The sequence below is a fragment of the Echinops telfairi genome, unplaced genomic scaffold (assembly GCF_000313985.2).
Source record: "Echinops telfairi isolate 266 unplaced genomic scaffold, ASM31398v2 ScPeMD7_4048;HRSCAF=4782, whole genome shotgun sequence".
In the NCBI taxonomy this organism is placed as follows: domain Eukaryota; kingdom Metazoa; phylum Chordata; class Mammalia; order Afrosoricida; family Tenrecidae; genus Echinops; species Echinops telfairi.
This window is the reverse complement of record NW_022107947.1, coordinates 1,149,093-1,172,063: the sequence shown is the minus strand read 5'-3', so window position 1 is coordinate 1,172,063 and position 22,971 is coordinate 1,149,093. Positions and strand designations below refer to the sequence as shown.

General features: G+C 40.7%; 1 protein-coding gene across 1 annotated transcript in view; it reads right to left on the bottom strand.

The window, feature by feature from the left end:
• Positions 1-15,282: 15,282 nt before the first annotated feature.
• The window catches only part of LACTB (lactamase beta), an 8,632-nt gene continuing 943 nt past the window's right edge, over positions 15,283-22,971 (bottom strand). Inside the window, exons 2-5 of the mRNA XM_045294952.1 lie at positions 22,859-22,954; positions 17,192-17,382; positions 16,572-16,893; positions 15,283-15,452 (exon numbers count right to left, since the gene is read on the bottom strand). Of these exons, the coding sequence (XP_045150887.1) occupies positions 15,283-15,452; positions 16,572-16,893; positions 17,192-17,382; positions 22,859-22,954 (779 nt within the window). The remainder of the gene's footprint in view (positions 15,453-16,571; positions 16,894-17,191; positions 17,383-22,858; positions 22,955-22,971) is intronic.

The window sequence follows — 22,971 nt, the reverse complement described above, 5'->3', positions numbered from 1 at the left end:
CATATGATAGAAACAATTATTCCTCTTGGGGGAACCTTGTTATTTGTAGCATCTCCATGCAGCTCTTCAGGAAGAACCAGTAGGACACTACTGGCCCCCACCGCCCCTCCAGTATGGGACGCATAATGCCTCTGCTTCCTACAAGAACCATAGGTCTGCTTCTTTTCAACAACACCCCACGCCATTGCATATTTACCCTCTCTATCCCAAGACATCTCTGTGTTAGGGACTGGTGTCCAAATCATAGCCATTGTTTCTGGTTTGAGATACCCGGGCAGAAGATTTTCATTCGAGTTCTTAAACAGCCCGACTTGGTAACCATACAGCATTGCATTCCCAAACTTCAGGAGGTCGCCCACTGTAGACAGAAATCCACCACCAGCCCATTTATAGGAGTTATCCACGTAAGGTGTGTTGACGAGACGTCTCTTTTTATTGTAAACATAAAATCTGAAATGAAATAAGAAAAGTTATTAACAATTTCATATTCTTCTGTTGACTTCCCAACGAAGAGGAAAATGAGGACATGAGACAAACTGTGTGTCAATGTTCTTCGCTGACATCCAGTTGGCTCTGACTAATCATACACATAAGAAAACCGAGTCGGGGAGACTAATTACTTGTGAATTATAGTGTCAAAGTGGATTTTTTCTTTTCTATTGGCGTAGCTTGCCCACGCTGAGAGTATATAATACTCTGCATTCAACTCAGCTTTAATACCTACAAAACTATACTGGTTATTTTCACTCATGAAATATTTGACCTGTGCATACTCAGAAACACCGATAGTTGGGTAGAAATTTCTAGTCTGTGCTTAAAGTTGAATAATGTGATACAAGTGAATTTTGTAACAAAAAGTGTACGCCCTGGGACGTGTTGGCATGATTCATATTTGTAAGACTAGGTTTCTTGGGAAAATGTACTGTATAATTACTTGTGTAATGTGATGTGGTCCTAACTTGTGTGGTGGGTGAGGCAGGAGCTGTCAAATCTCAGTTCGGATCCCAGCTCTCACTGTTGTGGTGAGCCTTGAGGCCATTCTGATTCATAGTGGCCCTCTGGAGTACAGCAGAACTGTCTCACAGGGCTTCCAAGTTTGTAATCTTTACAGAAGCAGAATACCATATCTATTGCCCAGAGAACAACTGGTACGTTCAAACTGTTGATCTCCTGGTTAGTGACCAATGAGCCACCAGGACTCCTCCCACCCTAACCAGCTATGCTTGCTATCTGTAACACATACACGTTTTAAACTATGTACCATGCATTTTAGAAGAACTATACAAGTGTAAACAAATGTATTCTTCTGTTAGTAGGTAAGTATTGTTATAATCCCCATTCTACCGATTAGAAAGCAGAGCACAGAGTAGAAATAACGTGTCCAAGGTCACACAACTTGTACGTTGCAGACCCAGGCAGTCTGGCATTCCTGCTTCATGCTGCCTCTCTGTGTCAGCATCCTAATGTGTAAAATGAGGGTTCAAATACTTAGTGGCAGAGTTATTGTAAACGTTACGAATATACGTATAGAACACATAGCATATTTCTGATAAGCACTGAAATTTGGCTCATACAAGGATATGCTATTGGCTTTTCAGTTTGCTGGTTCCTTTGCCTCTAATAATTTGCATCATTCTTCTACTTTAGTACTGTCAGACCTGATGCTCATCCTCACCTATTGTTATTTTTTTTTAATCATTTTATTAGGGGCTCATACAACTCTTATCACAATCCACACATACATCAATTGTGTAAAGCGCATTTGTACATTCATTGCCCTCATCATTCGCAAAACATTTCCTCTCCACTTAAGCCCCCAGCATTAGGTCCTCATTTTTCCCCTCCCTCCCTCCTCCCCCCTCCCTCATGAGCCCTTGATAATTTATAAATTATTATTTTGTCATAGCTTGCCCTGTCCGACGTCTCCCTTCACCCACTTTTCTGTTGTCCGTCCCCCAGGGAGGAGGTCACATATAGTTCCTTGTAATCGGTTCCCTGTTTCCTACCCACTCTCCCTCTACCCTCCCAGTATCACCACTCACACCACTGGTCCGAAAGGGATAATCTGCCCTGGATTCCCTGTGTTTTCAGTTCCTATCTGTACCAGTGTACATCCTCTGGTCTAGCCAGACTTGCAAGGTAGAATTCATATCATGATAGTGGAAGCGGGAAGGAAACATTTAGGAACTAGAGAAAAGTTGTATTTTTCATCGTTGCTACATTGCATTTTAAAGGTCGCAAAATCGAGATTTTTCCCTCCTGTCACCATGACTTCCAATCCTTCCCACTGAAACTGCCCTCTCTGCCCACATCATGATCTCCATTTATTTCCCTAGCTTCCTCCCTATATTCTTGGGTCTTTTAATTCCTAGTGATTTCACTTGCTTTCTGCTTTAGGCTGAACTATATGATCAGTCTTTTTAACTCTCAACTGGGGTCTCTCTAGAACAGCGATTCTTAAACTGTGGGTTGCAACCCTTTGGGGGTCGAATGACCCTTTCACAGGGGTCACCTAATTCATAACAGTAGCCAAATTACAGTTATGAAGTAGCAAGAAAAATCATGTTATGGCTGGGGGCCACCACATGGGGAACTGTATGAAAGGGTCGCGGCGTGAGGAAGGTTGAGAACCACTGCTCTAGAACCTGTGGGTTCTTCACTCTCGTACATGAGCCTACCAGTCCTCAATAATCGACACACCCCGTCCTTGGTTACTTATCTGATGACCATAATAAAAAAAGGCCTACGTAAATTTGCATATCAAAGTGGAATAACTCCAATGCATATTCTTGCTAAGGATTTATGTTGTTGTTCCAAATCCTTTTACTCTTCTGCCTATTCCCAGGTACATTCTTCAAAATCTTCCATCTTCAATCTCATCTACCTATACTCAGTCCTCTACACCCCTGGCCTCAACCCCAGCTAGCAGGTAACAATACCTGTTGTTACACTGAGAGGATTAAAACCCTCCAGAGAGAGAATTTCCATTTTTGTGTCAGATATATTTATATCATCCATTCTTGGCTCTAATCATTTATGGAAATCTTTTCTTGCTTCTAAAACCACTTCACTCCCTGCGTCTTTGTTCACCCTTGCCTCACTGGCACCTCAAGATGATCTTATCCCCAGTCTATTCTCCCCAAAGAAGCCAGATCGTGTCCTTCTACCTCCCTGTCCTTGAAGCCCTCCCATGGCTACCCTGCAAAGACAGTAACACCCGAGACTCTACCATCATGGTCCTCAATGGAGGAAAGTCAACCCCTAAGATGCTTGTTTCAGTTGTCACAGTGATGCACAGGGTGACAGGAGCCGGGCACCTCACACTGACATGCAACGCACAGGGGCCGGAATGCCCTGTGATGCAAGAAGAAGCAGGCCGCCCCACGCCCACAGGACCTTCAAGTGAGCCACCAGATATTCACGGAAATCAAAAAACCTGTTTACAGCTAGTTGAGCCTTGAAGTCTCCCCATTTTACATATATACAAAGTACTTTTGGCCTGTTTTTGATATAATTAATTTTTCTTGAAGGTAACCACTGTGAAAATAACAGAAGATAAAACTTCATATGTCTGACACCTTCCCTAGCAAGGCATCGTTTTAGAGACCAAGTCACCAAGAGTGGGGGTGGAGGCACCAACACAGTCCACCTGGTTCAAGCTGTATTTGTAGCGGTCATATGGCCAGTGCTTTTAAGGGATTCAGCTGGGGCTGACTTTTTATTACTTCTAACACTGCAGTGAACAAACTTTAACACATTGAAATATTAACTATTTATTATAAAGTACCCTCCCTTTTATTCATTTCGGTTAGAGTATACCTAGAGTATTCGTTAGAATTATGAGTATACGAAGGGGTACCCCCCAAAAAATGAGAAAGAAAGCTCTGCCCAGAGTGTGGTTGTGGTTGTGGATTTTGTTTCCTGCTTGGGAAAAATGCTGCAGAAACTGTTGTGATGTTAAACACAGCTTACAAGGACAGTGCTATGGGACAAACTCAAATGGTTTTTTTATTTCAAAAAAGGTGAAATGTCAATTGATGACAAAGCTTGATCTGGACGCCTGTCAACTTTCCAAACAGATGAAAATGTCAACAAAACTCATGCACTTGTGCTTGAAGACCAATGGCAGACTATTGAAGAGATGGGGAAGTTATTCTGGACTATCTTGGAGCTCGGTTCAGCGAATTTTAATGGAAGATTTGGGAATGAGAAAGGTTGCTGTGAAATTTGTGTCTCGGGTTCTGATTGACCAGGAAAAAGAACAGAGTGGAAGGAAACATGCTGGGCTTTGAAAGAACAGCTGTGAAGCAGCCCAGACTTATTTCCCAAGGTCATTAGTGGTGAAGAGACATGGCGCTATTCTTACGACCCTGAAACCAAACATCAATCAAGCCAGTGGAAGATGCCATCATCACCTCGCCCCCCAAAAAGCGCATCAAGTGAAATTAAAAAATCAACACGATGCTTATTTTTTAATTTAATGTGATGGGGATAGTGCATTTGGAGTTCATTCTACCAGGTCAGACTGTTAATCAAGCTTTCTATGTACAGGTTCTGAAAAGATTGCATGACAGTGTATATCAAAAAAGGCCTCATTTGTGGCAGACGGGACTGGCTTTGCCATGAGTACGAATGCCCCTGCTCACGCAGCCGTCTCAGTGCACCAGTTTATGGCAAAAACAGTGTGCCTCTCTTGCCACACGCACCTGACTCACCTGACCTCTCTCCACGTGACTTCTTTTTGTTTCCGGGAGTGAAGAGGGACATGAAAGGACAATGAGTTGACCACATAGAAGAGGTGAAGAAAAAAATGAGGGAGGTGCTGTCAGCCATCCAAACAGATGAGTTTGAGAAATGTTTCCAAGAATGGAATTGCAGATTTGACAAATTTATTAAGTGTAATGGAAGGTACTTTCAAGGGGCTTAGTTTTTAAAATAAATTTAAATACCGTATATACTCGTGTATAAGTCGAGTTTTTCAGCACATTCTTTAATGCAGTTTTTGTGGTAAAATTAGGTGCTTCGGCTGATTTTCGGGCTGGCTTATACTTGAGTATATGCAGTACATAGCTTTGGGGGGAAAAATCCCTAATTTTTTTGAGTACCCCCTCATAGTTTATATCATCTATGATTTCCATTGTAGGATGTTAAAGGAGACATTACAAAATCATTTGTTAAATCAAGGCACACCAGGTCGAACGGCATTGAGACTCGCTGTCCAATATGATAAGGCCTGCTCTTATTTCATTGTCCTTATCAACCACCCAGACTTGCATTTCTTGCTAGGGTTATTTCTGTTCTTGTAATGAGGCAAGTTCCTTCTCCTTATCACTCATGGCTGACCTTAAGTGACAAGGCCCCAAAGAGGACTTATCCAAACTCTGCATTTTAAATAGCACCCGCCCCTACCCCACCCCACCCCCCACTCCCTGGTTTATTCTATTTTATCCTAATGCCCTGTCTTAGTTTCTTCACATCAGTATCGACAACCTTAATGATCTGTTTACATATTTGTCTAATTTTACCACAGCATATAGGTTTCGCAAGGGCAAGTCTTCCTTGTTCGCTGATGCGCGCCCTGCCTAGAGCAGTCTTTGCTATTCAATGTGTTCAATGACTATGTTGAAGAAAGAAGGGGTCCTTTGTTGGGAAACTATTTTAAAAAGGCATCTTACAAGGCACTGGGGACGCAAAGTCAGCTATGTCCCGGGACTGCCCTCGGGGTGGCTGGGCAGGACTTCTCAGGCCTCAGTCCACCACAGGAATCTCCGAGGAGTTTGGTCAAATGCAGACTCTGCTTCAGGAGGCCGGTGGGATCCAAAATCCTGGCTTCTCACATGCTCCCAGGAACGCTGGTGTTACAGTGATTAGGAAAGGCTGGGCGTTCAAACCCACTGGCCGCTCCCTGGCCATCCGTTTCCGCACGTGACAGCCTTGGCCACCTTACGGGGGTTCTAAGCAGTCCTCAGGGTAGCTATGGACCCGAGCTGACGTGCTGGCAACGAGAAACACGCTCGCAGGTGATACTGCCGATTCCTGACCCACACGTCCAGAACAAGGCTGTGGGGCGACGAGCGAGTTCAGAGAACGAGCACTGTTGAAATGAGCTGGGGAGCAGGTCTTGCACATTCCGACAACTATAGTTCAGTTTGGCTGAAACCAAGGGTTTGAGGGGAAAGTGTCAAGATGTCACTCTGGAGAGTAGGTCATCGACAGTTTGTGCTGTGTGTGGAACTTGACTCCTTCCCTTAATTCACAAAATGTCCATGTTGCCTCTATCCCAGCGGTCCTCACCTGTGGGGCTCGATCCCTTTGGGGGTCCAACGACCTTTCCACAGGGGTCGCCTAAGACCATTAGAAAACACATATTTCCGATGGTCTTAGGAACCGAGACACTGCTCCTCTATCTGTCTCCAGGGGGTCCGCCCCATGCAGATACCCCCACATACGAATACCTGGCGTGAAGACTGTTATCCATGCTATGCCAGGCTTTAAGACAACATTTCATTTATTTGTCATTAGAAATAAATATTTCACAATATAGAATTACATATTGTTTTTGTGCTTCATCACTATGCTTTATTATGTTCAATTTGTAACAATTAAAATACATCCTGCATATCAGATATTTACATGATGATTCCTAACAGTAGCAAAATGACAGTTATGAAGCAGCAACGAAAATAACTTTATGGTTGGGGGTCACGGCAACATGAGGAACTGTATTAAAGGGTCACGGCATGAGGAGGTTGAGAACCGCTGCTCTATCCGAAGGGGTAGAAGGAGCTTTTATCCTTGCTATAGCTTCCAGCAACCAACCTTTTTATTCTCATTTACTGCAACGACAGGAACTAACCCACGCCTGATGTTTCTAGTACTCAGCCTCCCCATTCATTCTTCAGCTACTTAAAAACCTGACTTCTGCTCCTCCATCACTCCGAAACACGCTCTCCCGGGTTATCAAAGACGTCATTCCTCCTACAGTCCTCATCCATTAGCCAGTCTCGCTGATACTCCTCTCAGACAACTGCGCTCTCCAGGCTCTCAACCCTAGGCTTCCCGGGGCCCCTCCAATGGTGAGAGGTTCTAGTGGCACCCGGCCTACAAAGAAATAACTACAAAAGCCAGCGATAACAACAAATCTACATCTGAACTCCGATGTCAAGTAGTAGCAGATGTAAAAGAAGTTAGGTAATGGAAATACGCTCTCTGAGAAAGTATCTACCAGATTGAGCTTTAACCACATAAACAAGGAGATAATTAACAGTACATGTGGTGACAAGAATCCAGCTTTGTGTGACTTTAACAATGTAGTATTCTAAACCACTTATATCACGAGCCCTGGAGGCATAATGGGTCTTGTGTTGGGCTACTCTGACCACCAGTTGTTCCACAGCAGAAAAATGAGCTAACCCCCCAATAAAGAGTTACAGTTTCGGAAACCCAAGAGGCAGTCCCACTCTGTCCTGTAGGACTGTTACAGGATTGCCAGGAGTCACAGTCAACGCAATGCAGTGAGATTGGTTTGGCTATCAAGATTGAAAATTAGGATACCTCAGCCATGCCTCCGTGAATATAATGAAATATGAAGAATTCTAGACTTTAAATAGGCAAAATATAGACTTTATATTCTTGGTTTGCTAGTTAAATGTCCCTTTCCTACTTATTTATTTCTGAATTCTGCACATGAACTTTATTACATAGCCACAGAAATCTACATCTACAAACCTAGAAATCCAAGATACTTTTATTTTTAAAATGCCTTTAGAAACAATATGTTCCACTCCAGAATTTATAATGAATATTATAAAAACCACTCCCACTTTAAGAGTTAGCATAAAATGTTTGTCTGAATTTATCTTTAGTGAGCTTATCAGCTAAAACCCTTAAAATGGCTTGACAAGAAAGTGCTTAATTCTGGAAGATCATTGATGTGTTGGGCAGGGTTCTCTAGAGAAACAAAACCCTCAGGACACTTGTATTATATACAGATACAGATAGGCTTATCCGGTGAGAAGGAATATAACAGCTAATTAGTCCACACAGCACTCATTTCCATGGGACAGCTAATGGACTGGAAGCTCACGTGGGATGCTGGGTCACTGGAACAAGTAGCAGCGTGGGACATCAACAGTCAATAGCTAGGGAGCTTAGCGAAGCAGGCCTGGATGGGCTATCGAACCCAAGTAATGCAAGTCATGAGGATCCACCACCCTTCAGTTCAAGTGATGTACGGACCAGCAGCATGGTGAAGCAAGCAGGTCTCAAAGGCCACCACCCTTCAGTTCAAGTGATGTACGTACCAGCAGCATGGTGAAGCAAGCAGGTCTCAAAGGTAGTGTAGCTCACAGGTTGAGGCAGAGAATGAGCTACAGCAACAGCACACACGATCCCCAAACAGCAGAGAGCAAGAGAGAGGGGGTGGGCCTTGCAGAGCCATTATCTCGTTGCCCTCCACTCAATCTGTGACCTGCTTAATCCCACATGTTCCTGTTGGCCAGGTTGTCACCATAAAACTAACTATCACACTTTAGAAAGCAAAAAGATGGTGAAAGCTATACTTATACTGTCAAAATATAGCTTACCGTTAGGCAAGCATTCATTTTATTTGGTTTTGGTCCCAACCAACTATGAGATTAGAGATTTCGATTGTAAGCACTGTGCTAAATACATAGAAAATATGAGCAGGGTCTAGTAATAAGCTATGTATTGGCTAAGCATTCTATTGTCAATAGACTGAATTTGGTTCAACAGCAAGGATATTCACTCAGCTCCTTTGTGGATTGTTTGTGTAAAGGGCTATTTAGTGTATGTGGCAGAGACTGGAGCTTGCCTAAACGGAGCAATGGTCTTATTCTTCCATTAAAGAAAACCACAATTTTATTCAAGGCAATGCAACTAAAAGAAATAACTTCTACCACCTACATCAAAACTGGTTTAGACTAAAATTATGGCCAAGCAAAATGTATTTGGGGGTAAGGTTCTGGGGAAATACCTTCAACCGGGGACAGATACTGGGTGGCACTAGTTAAAACATGCATATACACTCAGAGAAGTGATAAAAAATATAAATATTTTCTCTTGGATATAACCAACACTAAAAATTCTTGGTCCGGATGTTATAAACAGACTTAATTTATGATTATGCCCAACAAGTCAGTAAACTAAATAACATTGTAAATATTTTATTTCCAGTACATTGGTACTATAAAAAAAGTGACCAGGCTCTCTTTCTTCCTGGTGATTGGTGCAGTGTGCTGCACCTTGAGCTAGTCTTTTGCCCCAATCATGTGTTAATGACTGTGACCTTGCCCCACATTGCTAGTGCCTCCCCGAGACCCGCTCTGCCCGCTCTGCCAGTGGACCGTGTTGCTGTGCATTCATCGCTAGAGCTTGAGCCCCGGCTGGCTTTGCTACACGCAGGGGCTACTGACTGTTGCTGCCCCGTCCTGCTGCCTGCCAGCCGACTGACCATCTTGCCAGAGGGCAGACTCGGGTGTCTGTTTCCTTGAGCTTGGCCCAGCAGCCTGAATGAGTGAAGGGCCTTCAGTATATTAACTATTCCACGAAAGTGAGTTGAACTGAGCCCTCCGTCTTCTGTGTGACTAATGAGCCGTTATATTCCTTCTCGCTGTATAAACCTATTCATGTATATATATACAGAAACACTTATTACTAAGCTTTAAAGTTTATATATATATTTGTACTCCTTGAATTAGCTACAAAGTAACTGTTTTTACACTTTAAAAAATTATGCAACAGAGTTGATTGTGAGAGGCTCAAATAGGTACTGTCTCAAATAAAATAAAAGTATATAGAACACTTTGCTAGGTAACAATTTCTTTCTCCGTGTAATGGCCTGTTTTATTTCAGCAGCCCATTTAACCTAATGAAAATGAATCAACTATCCCATTAGAACCATAAGGTACTACTAACAAAATCAACTAACCAAACAAGCAAACAAACAAACAGACAGAATTCCCCAGAGGTGACAGAAACCTTTAACCCTGGAAATGGAAACCCACTGTACTTTGGAAAAGAATAGACAATAAAATCATATCATTGTAAAGGTGGGTGAGTGCAGAGTGGAGACTCAAAGCCCATTGGTAGGTAACTGGACACCCCCTTACTGAAGGGTTGTGGGGAGCAGAGGAGCCAGTCAGGGTGCAGGGTAGCAACAATGAAACATATAACTTTCCTCTAGTTCTTAAATGCTTCCTCCTCCCCACTATCATGATCCCAATTCTATCTTACAAATCTGACTAGACCAGAGGATGTACATTGGTACAGATAGCAACTGGAAACACAGGGAATCCAGGACAGATGACCCCTTCAGGACCAGTGGTGAGAGTGGCAATGCCTGGAGGGTGGAGGGAATTTGGGGTAGAAAGGGGCAACCGATTACAAGAATCTAAGTACAGCCTCCTCCCTGGGGTATGGACAGCAGAGAAGAGGGTGGGGGGAGACGTCGGACAGTGTAACATATGACAAAATAATAATAATTTATGAATTATGAAGGGTTCATGGGGGGGGAGTGGGGAGGGAGGGGGAAAATGAGCAGCCAATATTAAGGGCTCAAGTAGAAGGCACATGTTTTGAGAATGATAGGGCAACAAATGTACATATGTGCTTGACACAATGGATGTATGTATGGATTGTGATAAGAATTGTACGAGCCCCCAATAAAATGATTTTGAAAAAATGCCCTTCTTCCTTAATATATCCAAACCAAAACTCCCTGCCATCAAGTCGTGGCCGACTCACAATAAGCCCCCTGTGGGTTTCTGAGACATAACTTTAAGGGAGTAGAAAAACCCACCTTTCTTCTGTGGAGTGGCTGGTGGTTTCCAACTGCCAACCATGTGAATAGCAGCCAAATGCGTAACCACTATGCTACCAGAATTACATATTGTTACTGTTCTGTACCATCCACTCGAATCCAATTCAGAGCAGGCATTCATTATCAAATACTTAGGCTATATCAAAATAAAGGCATACATCTTACCAGCATTACTAGAGAATTTATGTATGTGTTTATGCATATGCATATATATTCAACTGACAACTTCTGGTACTTGTGAATTTTCCTTAAACTTCCCAGTAGAATATACTGTTGTGTTAACTTAAAAATAATAGACATAAGGAGTCTGATGAGGTTGAATACTACAGGCTACATTTTAAAAATTAAAATGTATTGCTTGCTGATCACTTAATTTCCTTGGGGCCCGGTAAAAAACTCTCTTTCAGGCCAATGACTGATTTGCAATGCTCATTTAATCCTTTGACATATGCTGGTAACTGAAAGGGAATCCCATCATTTTACCTGTATTTCTTTAGAGAGTGCCTTTACACCATCTGTAGAGCAATATTAGTAGCAATGCAAGGGTCAAGTATCAGCTTGTCTACGCAAAGTGAGAGCTTTCCATCAACACTTCAAATTATAATGAGACGAGAAAATAATGCCAAAGTTCAAGTAACCATAAAAGTTACATTAGTCTTAAGTTTCAAAATGCTCTTCCAAGCAGCTTTTACATATGATTAGTAAAAACTATGCCATTTGATATTATTTCCATGACATGGTTTTCAAATGTTAAAAAAAACCCTCAGCCCACGCTAGGAGTGTATTTTTCATTGTCACTGAGTGCACACGCACCCATCACCCTCCCCGCTCTAAACCAGAAGTTTTATAAAAAAATATGGCAGCAGATATAGCTGGTTATGCACAAAATCTTTCTTCTCATCCTCCTTCATAATAGAATTATAGCAATGTAGATGTCTACTCAGCTTTCAACTACATTCCCCTGCCTCCCATGTACTTAAGTATAGGTCTTCAAAAAATTTGTGGATGAGAATGATGATGGCAACAAATGTACAAATGTGCTTGACACAATGGATGGATGTATGGAGTGTGATAAGAGTTGTAGGAGTCCCCAGTAAAACGATCAAAAAAATTTTGCTTAAAAAACTTTTGTGGAAAAATGGAAGTCAAAGATAATGAAATTTTCCCACAAACCTGTCGTGAGCAGCTGTTCAGCAGCTAATCTCCCATTCTTTAGCCCTCGCCCTGAAGCTGGAAAAGCAAAGGGGCTGTGCTCTGGCAGCTACCATGTGGAGGCTCTACAACAGCGGAGGAAAAGGTGAAGCAGCCGGGGTCCCAGAGAAGGTGCATGAGGAAGCGGTGTCTGCCAATATGAACTACTTTCCTCAGGAAGGTTACAAGAGAATGAAACGTTTTCCTTCCTCGAGCCACTGTATTTTGATTTCTCTCTGACAAAGTAACCTAGCCTTTGCCCTCGAGTTTGATATTTATTCTGGCTGTAGGGAACATCCCCCCCACATCTGTCAGGAGGGGTTGGAATGCTGCTGGAAGTTATGCCACAGCTATTTCAAATATTGGGGGCCACCCATGGTGGGCACGTTTCAGCAGAGCTTCCAGACTACAACCGACAATAAGAAAGGCTTAAAAGGAGGAGCCAATACCAAGGGCTCAAGTAGGAAAAAAACGTTTTCAAAATGACAATGGCAACATATGTACAATTGTGCTTGACACAATGGATGGACGTGTGGATTGTGATGAGTTGTAGGAGCCCCCCATAAAATGATTTTTTTTAAAGTATAAAGAAAATAAATTTTAAAAATTTGAAAACAAAAACAAAAAAAGCCCTTTTCGATTCTAAAGAACTTGGGGAAAAGCTCACCGTACTGACGGAGTGCCAGAATACGCCGCTGACGCCGGAGGCGCTCACCGCATGCGCGGCCGTCACACAGTTCGTGAGAAAGTGCGGCCCCGAAGCTCGCTCAGACAGCTGCGAAGAGCTGTGCTTCAAGGTAGGGTTGACTTCAATTACTGCGTTTTTTAACCCTCGTCAACTCATTTTTTTTAAATGTTTTCACATTTTCTCTAAAATAAGCTTATATATTTACAAAATAACGAGTTTTACTAGGCCGTTATTCAAATGGTTCTGTGTGTGATTTCGAAGTTCCCCCGTTCAAACAAGGAATCTAAACTACGAATCATGGAAAACTCCTCCACAACACATGGCATAGCCACACGTTATAGCACCAAAAAGCTAAAAAGTCTACTTTTTAAGCATGTTTTCTATCAGAGCAATAAATGAATCAAATTACGAGATTATCTAAAATCATAGCATTTTTCCTTCCTAAGAATAAAAATTCTAATTACTTTATCAAAGCCAGTTGTTTACAAACCTTTCTATAAATTATATTACAACCTGACCAATTTGCCGAGAACTCTTTGTATATAAATTTACATACGGTAACTCCTTTTGTTTTACATTTAGAAACTGTAAAAGAGAAGTTGGAGAAACTATGGCTTAAATATTTCCCATCTTAATCCCTAAATAACACAAAGCACCGGAGGAAAAGCACAAAAGAATATCTAACTGTAATGGGCTTGAAGCCCGCATTGTTAAATGCTCCATTATTTGGAGTTTAGACGGCACCCAGACATCTTGGTGCCACACTAAGAGCCTTAGTCCCTCTTACTCTAATGGCATGTATCAGGGGTTATCACCCAAACCAGAAGAACATGTTAATATATACTGCTGACTCCCACAAAATCAAACATAGAACTCTCTGACTGAAAGTATAAATATATAGCTAAGTGATTTAATAGCTAGTTACCCTTATAAATAGGTTTTCTTTTACCTCTTGTTTACAATTATACATATTTAACATTTCTAAAGCAAGGCATTACATAACGACAGTAACAGCTTGTAACTCATGAAATAAAATGAGAAGCTATTATGCATACTGATCTGGGCACATTCACACATACGAGAGGAAGGAATGCACTTTCTTATAACAACATGTCAACTAATACACAGAACTAATGATGGAATTCTAAAATCACCATTTGGCAACCATCCCAGTAGGTGACGGCTGGGTGAGAAATGGGATTTTACAACGTCTCAAAGCATTTCTCCATACTACAAAAGGGTTTTACAATGTGGGGGGAAAAATCCATTATTTTTCAATTCCATTTTTTCCAAGAACTTTTTGATGTCCCCACTCCCCCCTTTATACTTGTTAATTACAAGGGGGAACCAGGAACTTCATAGTGAAGAGACCAGGCACCATCTCAGCAGAGTAATCAAAATCACCAATAAAGGGGTAAATCCATACCATGTGTCTTCTGTTACTGGTCAACCAAGGAGACACAGTCTGCTGACAGTCTGGCCCAAACTGCCTCGCCTGAATTAAACATGCACCACCATCAGAGAAATGAAGTTAAAGCACAGGCTACAAAATAGATGCCAATATTCTTTTAAATGCCAACATCACAAGTGAAAAGGCTGAGAAACTGCTCCTGATTACAGGCTAGACGCCCTGGAGCCCTGGTGGCATAGTGGTTACACGCTGGGCTGTGATCCAGGTTGTCAGTTTGAAACCGCTAGCAGCTCCACGGGAGAAAGATGATGTTTTCTACTCCTGTAAACAATCAGTCTCGGAAACCCACAAGGGCAGTGCTACCCTGTCCTACAGTATTGACTGGATGGCAGGGAGATTGTGAGTTAGGGACATGACAACCAAATGAAATGAATTTAAATGTGTGACCCTGTATTAAATCTGTATCAGGAAAAAAAAAGTTTTATTCTCTTTTTGATTAGAAACATTATTTGGACAACTGGCAAAACATGGATATGGTCTACAGATTTGATTTTTTAAAAAGCAAGCACTGTAACCAGTGTCCTCAATATCCTTGTTTGTAAAAACCACACATTTAAGTGTTTAGGGACAAAAGGGGTACTATGCCTACAACTTATTTCCAAATGACGTAAGAAAAAAACCCCAACAGATTAAGCAATGTGGTAAAATGATAATTTGGGTGGAGGCTATAGGGGGATTCTTTGTGCTATTCTTGAAACTTTTCTCTAAGTATGAAATGGTTTTGTAATAAAAGTTAAGACAGAAAATAATGAAAGGTAAACACAGCATGAGCTAAATGATTAGGGAAAAAAAAAAAGGCTGACCAAAGAGTAAATTACATATGCCCGTGATGGGTGTCGTTTTGGTTTGCTGGTTGTGTGCTGGAATTAGTGGTGCTGTCTTTCATGTAAGGACACTGCTGTACTTTACACACGTCTTTTATTTCTCTCACTTCCTAGATGAAAGCAAGAGAGACATGTATAAAAGTACACGCCTTTGCTCCCTAATGTGTCAAGTTGATTTTGGAACAGAGACAGGAAAAAAATTAGACTTTTAATTGAGAAGACAGTGTCAAGGCAGGATAGGTAGCTGAATATAGTAGGAGGTATTCATTTACCTGGCTCTATTGTAAATCACTGGCTCATTTTCTTCCTGCACAGTGGTCAGCATATCCAAGTCATGGAATATTTTCTGCATGTAGTCCAAATACTTGCATCCTGAAGCTCTTTCTACTATGGCTGCCAGTAAGGTATAGCCAAAAGTTGAATACAAAAACTGACTACCTTAAGACATCATTGCAAAGGGGGAAAAAAGAGAAAATGCTTGATTATCATTTTAAACTATGTAAAATCATTTCCCATAGAAAAGTGCTATACCCTTAACACAGGAATATTTTTAAAGTCAGCATTCAGAGAAAATATCAAAAATAATACACCAAAAGATTTAGTCAATTTAGACAAAATAATAAAATGATCAGTATATTTGAATTTTCATGTGAAGCTACCCCTTTCTATGATGATGAAATAAACAAATAATCCTACTCAAAACAAACAAAAAACTAGCAACAAAACTAGAAAAAAGGCAAATTTAAGTTTTTGAGTCCACAATTTTGTTCTTAATATATCTCCTAACTATTGTTTAAGGCATGGGCAGGTGGCACCAGCTCTTATTTTAATAAAAATATGTAGACATCAAAGCCTTGTTTCCAAATACACGTTAAATATACATACTGCTTCAAATATACCTTTATATTATCTTGGATTATAGAAACTTAGATTGTACAATTTGTACTAAAAATGGGTTGGGCCATACTTTTTAAAATGAAACCCATAATTATACTTTATTTGCCTTAATTAACTATATTTATAAAGTACCTACTCATGGTAAAAACAAAAAACAAGTTTTAAAAATGGAGCAAACATACACAAACCTGTGATAAATATATCTAAGTGCTTTAAGTATGTTATCATATAAAAAATACATAACATAAAGATAATGATTTCAGTAGATTAGCTTTTGGGGAAATAAAATAAAGTTGATAACACTAATTTCTTTAAAAAGTCACAAAGTAAGGAAGCTGAGCAATTTAAATCCTAACTAAATGCTAAAATACTAGCTATATTTTTATTGTGCTCACACATTCGCCTAGGTTTCCAATACTTCACCATACATTTTCCACACTTACCTTTCCAGTGAGACTCAGCCACATGAGTGGGTGGTCTCAGCGAATCTAAATAACCACCTGTCTGCATGCTGGGCCCTGTGAGCACTGAGAGAAAAGGCAACACTGGCCTGACAGCACAACCCAAGGCACAATCATCAACCTCATCTGTCATTTTGGATTTCCTGAAAATTCGTCCTTCAGAATAATGATGCCTTTGTGAAGAGAAGTGAACACTCACCAGGTTTAAAGAACAAGGGGTCGTTTTTAAATAATCTCAAGGATTCAATGGAGTTTTCAAACTTTTCTTTCAAGTATAATTCTCCTTGTTCAAAATCATTCTTCTTCTTGCCAGGCTTCGCATTCTTGCCTTTGGCGTCACTGTCCGGCTCTGTCTTCGCCTTGGCCAGGTCGCCGTGACTCCCGTCTGGGTCGGATTCCACAGTTTCTTTCATCATCTTCAAGGCTTTATAAGCTTTCTCTTCTTTCACCTTTTTCATGTCCTTTTCATAGTGACGAATTCCGCTTAAATGGGAAATCAGTAATCTTGTGGTGACAGAAACCTAATGGTAACAACGGAAATTCAGTCACAATACTGAATTGTACAACAAAATGTCAGCAACCTGGGTACAATGCCCCAGTAACTTTTTCCAACTTGAACCGTGGCTGAAAAAATATGCCATGTACAATGTTTTTAGAAACTCAGATTGCAGCAGAAAAATACTTACTTCTTTATTATCTATATAGAAAAAATAAAAACAAAAATAATCTAGTCCATTAAAAAAGTTTAAAATCTCCCCAAAATCCTGTGAAACAATTTAGCACAATCTAACACGCCATTAGTAAAATGAGTTTTACTACCTTTTCGCCTTCATATTCCTTTTCTGGAAATTCAGGAACATAATACTGCACAGGAATATCAAGATCCAGTTTTCCTGTTTCCCACAACTTGGCAAGAGCAACCATGGTCAGACTTTTGCTGATGCTGGCAATTCTCATAACTGTCTCTGGCTTACATGGTACACGGTTCTCAACATCAGCATACCCTAAACCTTTAGGGAGGAAAACAAGCAAAAGGTCACTATTAATGGGCTTATGGTCAAAAGGATTTTTTAAAGTGAAGTAATACTATTTTTAAAACAGTCTAAGAAATATATTCCTTAATATAAGCTAATTAAATGGAATCCCGATGATGTAGTGGTTATGGGCATGAGGCTAACCGTGAAGGTTGACAGTTCAAAACTACCAGCTGCTCTAAGGGAGAAAGACAGGTCTGTCTACTCCCATAAAGTCAGTCTTGGAAACCTACAAGGGCAGTTCTACCTTAACCTAGAAGGTCACCTTGAGGCAGAACTGACCTGATAGCAATGAGAAGCAAATTAAAATTCCTGGATATGTAAGAGATGAGAGTCTTCGCAAAACTGACACATTAGTAATAGCAATTTCACCTTATAACTCAACCAACACTGTGTCTGGGGGGTTAATAGGAATTTTCCATCTGATTCAGATACTAATTTTTCTGAGTTTATCTAAGCATATAAACCATTCCACATTTTAAATAAATAAACTCATATTCTTTAACAAACAATTCATTGCTCCATTTTCTTTTTTTTACAATTCATTGCTCTTATTCTGGTAGTTACTCTTGATTTTTTCAATATTCAATAAGTGCTTTACAACTGCAATCCACTTTCAGTGGGTGTGAACAAATCTATGGCAAACCGAAACTAGTTAACCATTGACTGAATTCAGGATAAAAACTGTACTACTAACGCAAGTCTTTTCACAGTCAGTTTTTAAGCTTTGGTTTACATTTTCTCCATTAAAACAAAACAAAACGAAAAATCACAGCCACTGAGTTGATTCCAATTCCAAGTGATCTTACGTAGGGTTTCAAAGACTCTAAATCTTTACAGGAGCAGCCAGCCTTCTCTTTCTCAGTACAGTGTAGAGTCTCTGGGTCATTTGAACAGCTGACCTTGTGGTTGGCAGCCCAATGCTTACCCTACTGTGACACCAGGGTTCCTTTTACACCTATAAGCTGAAAACATAGAAATGTAATAGTTCTAAAGAATTTGGATCAGAAAAGAGCTACGAGAATTGGGGTCCATTTTTTTAAATTATAAATATGTATTAAACTGGAAAACAACTGTATGAAAGCAATATCCTCACAAAAATGTAATTTGGGTATTTTTACTATAAATTAGTGCATACTTTTAAAACTATAAACTAGATATATTAAATCATATTTGTACGTGGAGAAAGAATAGTTTTTCTTTAAATTCAAAACCCTGCTGTGCCCATCAATGAGTCTTAAAGGACGACTTTCTTTAAATACTGTCTGAAACATCATTGCTAAAAGCTTTTGTATACAGTTCAGAAGGTTGCCTGATCTGCACAATCTTCATGATCTTGGTATGGCTGAGCCCCGTGTCCACTCATCTCATGGAGGTTTCCCTCGTTTGCACTGACCCTCTCTACCAAACACCATGCACTTCTCTAGTGACCTATCTTTCCTGGTGACACGCCCACAGCAAGGGAGCCCACGTCCTGTCATCCTCACTTCTCAGCATTATTCTGGCGGCACTTTCAGGCCTGATTTGTTTGTTTTTGTGGCAGTCCATGATATACTGTACATCCTCGTGTATAAGGCGAGTTTTTCAGCACATTTTTATGCAGTTGTTGAGGTAAAGTTGGGTGCCTCGGCTGATATTCGGGTCAGCTTATACTCGAGTATATAAGGTGATTCAGTACTGTTTGCCAACATCACAGTGAATGAATGAATCAATTCCCCACATGGCTTTTCTTATCTCCAGCTTTCACATGCATACGAGGCAACTGAAAACACCATGGCTTGAGTCAGAAGCACCTCATCATCAGAGACATCGCTGCTTTTGAACAGTTTGAAGAGGTCTTTTGCAACAGACTTGCACAGTGCAAACCCAAGTGGAAGAAATGCTTGGCAACTTCAATTTCTCTAGTTTGTCATGATATTGTTCATCGGTCCAATTGTGAGGATTTTTGTTTTCATGTTCGGGTGTAATCCATATTCGTACAGCTGTATCATCTGCATATTGCAGGTTGTGAATGGATCTTCGTTCAATCCTGATGCGCTTCATGCCGTCCAGCTTCTTGCTCAATATGCAGTATAATGGCAGGAGGGACCCCTTCCACATACCTCTTCCAATTCTAAACCACATAGCATCTCTGTGCTCCATCAAAGGTAGGGTCTCTTGATTCAACAGGAACACAATGAAGTGTCCTGGAATGTTACAGATAATTTGTTAGGATCTGCACAGGCAAATTCTGCTATATAGTTAGTATCATACAAGTGAAAATACTGGTATTCTCTGTTTCCTGCCATTCTGCATCTGATATCAGTCATGATATTCCTCATTCGATATCCTTTTGTGAATCTGTCTTGAATTTTTTCTGGCAGTTCCCTGTCAATGTACAGTTATGATCCTTTTAAGTTATTTTCAGCAAAATCTTACTAACATGTAATGTTAATGATATTGTTAAATAATTTCCATACTGTTTGATCAGCTTTCTTTGGAATAGGCTTGAATATGGATCTTGCTTGTCCAGTTGGATGGTCATCTCCCCAATTTCTTTGTTTTTCTTTCCCAAATTTCTTAAGTGCTTCCAGAATTCATTTGTTGAAGCATCTCAACTTGTATCTCATCAATTGTAGACTTGTTTTTCACCAATGCCTACTTCCTTCAGAACCAACATTCCTTGATTATATGTTACCTCCTGAAAAGATCAAATGTTGACCAATTATTTTGGGTTCAGCGGCTCTGTTGTTTTCAAACTTCGATATTTTCTTTTTTATGCATTGCCCAGTGTTTTACCAATAGAATTCTTCAGTACTGTAACTCTCAGATTTGGATTATCTATTTAATTTTTCAGCTTGAGAAATGGCCAAATATGTTATTCCTTTGGGTTGTCTACCTTAAGAAATGTATACTGTCCTTAGTATCCTCTGGTCTTCAGTAATTAGCACCCAGGCTATCATACTGATTCTCGTGAGAGGGTCTCTAGGTCCAGGCAGGATGTATTCCATGCCTACTTTGGTTCTCATGAAGTTTTCACTTTATTCAACTTCAACCTAAACTTGCACAAGAATAATTGATGTTCTATTCCACAACTGGACCCCAAAGTTCTCAACTGTCTTTTTCTATAGATGTGGCTGATTTGATTACTGTGGAATCCATCTGCGAGGTCCACATGTGTAATCATGGATTGTCTTGAAAAGAAGCTATTTCTGGTATTGTGTGAAGTCATTGTTCTTACAGAATTCGATCAGGCACGCTCCAGTGCTGTTTCTACCATGAAGGCTGTACATTCCAGCTACGGATCCTTCCAACTTTTACATTCCAACCACCAGTAGTTCTCAATGTACCTCCATTACATCTTCTACCAATTTCAGACCATCGCAGGTTATTAGCCTGTCAGTTTATCCTACTGTGTTGGCTTACATGTTGCTATGATGCTGGAAGCTGTGTATTTTATATTTCAGCAGGGCCACCCATGGGTAACAGGTTTCAGCAGAGCTTCCATACTGAGAGACTATGAAAAAGGCCTGATGTTCATTTCTGAAAATTAGCTAATGGAAATCTCACAGATAACATCAGATCATTGCCTGATATAATGCTTGACGACGAGTCCCTTGTGTTGGAAAGAACTCAAAATATGACTGGGGAGGAGCTCCCTCTTAAAAATCAAAGCTGATCTTAATGATGTGGATGCATTCTTAATCGATGTAACATGACTCAAAATAAGGAGTAACAGCTACAAACTTCTAGTAGTAATCAGAATGCAGAGTGTATGAAGCAGAGAAAACTAGAAGTTGTAAAAAATGAAATGGAAGACTTAAAGATCAATATCCAGGCATCAGTGAGCTGGAATGGACTGGTAGTAGGCATTTTGAATTAAAAAATCATATGATCTAATATACTGGGTGCAACTAATTGAAGAGGAAGACCATTTCAAGACTATTCTGAAGCACAATATGATCTGTAACATGTTAGTATCCACATGCTTGGAAAGAAGACCAGTTAATATGACTATCACTCAAACTTATACATCATCCACAAAGGCCAAAGATGAAAATAAAGATGAAAACATATCTCACAGAATAAGGAACTGGATTTTGTTTCTAGTAGCAAGATTTAAAATGTAGCTACTACATTTTAAACTTCTAAAAGGTTTCCTAAAAACCTGGATGACCAGTAGGACCAATTTGTGTGCAATGGAGAAGTAAATTAAGTTATAAAATAATCCTCTGATAAAAGTATAAAATGATTAAAAATCTCTCTCAAAGTCTCCCCCCTTTTGTGATACAAGTAAGTTTTTATGAAGGACAAGACAAGTTTCAGGTTTTACAGTCTCAAAGAGTACATGCGATTTCTGGAAAGTGTGCCAAGATGTGCAGAAGCCACGCTGGTGTTCACAACTGGGCATGAACAACCACGTGGAAAAGAGCACCCATGCATGTGGAACTTGGTGGGCATCCCAGGAGGCCAGAAGCCCAAGAACCTGAGGCTAAGAGACTATGCACCCAGAGACTGAGAGCATGTGGGCCAAGAGGCTGTGTGTCCCTCACCCTCCACCTAACTCTGACCAGGAGCAGGGTAAGAGAGAGCCAGGCCTTCCCACAGCCAGGATATTTCAAACCTCTGGCTGGGGAGGTGTGGTTGATGATACTGGTTGACCCCATTAGCTGAGTTAGGCACACCTGTGTATGTTCCTCAGGTGGGTGTGTCCAAGTTATTGGCTTTGCCTGGGCCTAGGGGCCATGACTGTGCATGCTCAGTTTGGGGTCTTCATAGGTATTCAACGGTTGCATGATTTCTTTCAAACCTCCTCTATGGGGGGGCCTTTGCAGGCATGGGAGGGACAATCCCCCTGTCCCTTCATCTAGCTACCTAACATTCCCCACGGAAGGAGTATGGGCAAAGCCACTTTTTATGAGAAAAATGAGTTAAAACCTGCCTCATACAAAGAACCGTAAGCTCTTTAGTAACGAGGAACTGTGTACCCCCAGTGATTTCCAGGACTGCAAATCTTAAGGGGGAGCTTCATTTTTCTTCCTGAGGAGCAAAAACGGTGGATTTGAACTGCCAACTTCCTAGTTAGCCCCTAACCGCAGCACCCCCAGAGCTCGTTAGTACAGAACGACAAAATGCTGATTAGATTAAATGAAGAAAGTCCAGGAATCCTTACATCTCACTGATCCATAGCATTGTCTAAAAATGAGCAGTTAGCAGGTTGTTCTTGGACCAAGAAACCCAGTCCTAACAGGATAGTCGGGGTAGAAACTAGCCACCCCTACATTTCAAATCTTGCTATTAGAAAAAAAAATCCAATTCCTATTCCGTGAGATAGGTTTTCTCTACAATATGCATGATTTCATGTACACGGAATGGCATGTCATGGGCTTCATTTCAAGCAGTTAACATCAGTTTCACGAACCAACCAACCGGCTTAAAATAAGCCACAAAATCAACACTTTTCAAAGCCCACCTTCTGACCAGACTTCTTTTCCATCCACAGAAACTCCAACCACTATGCCCGGTGCGCCCACCTCATCCTGAGTGCGAGGGGAAAGAGAACATCCAAGTCATGGCAGGGCTGGG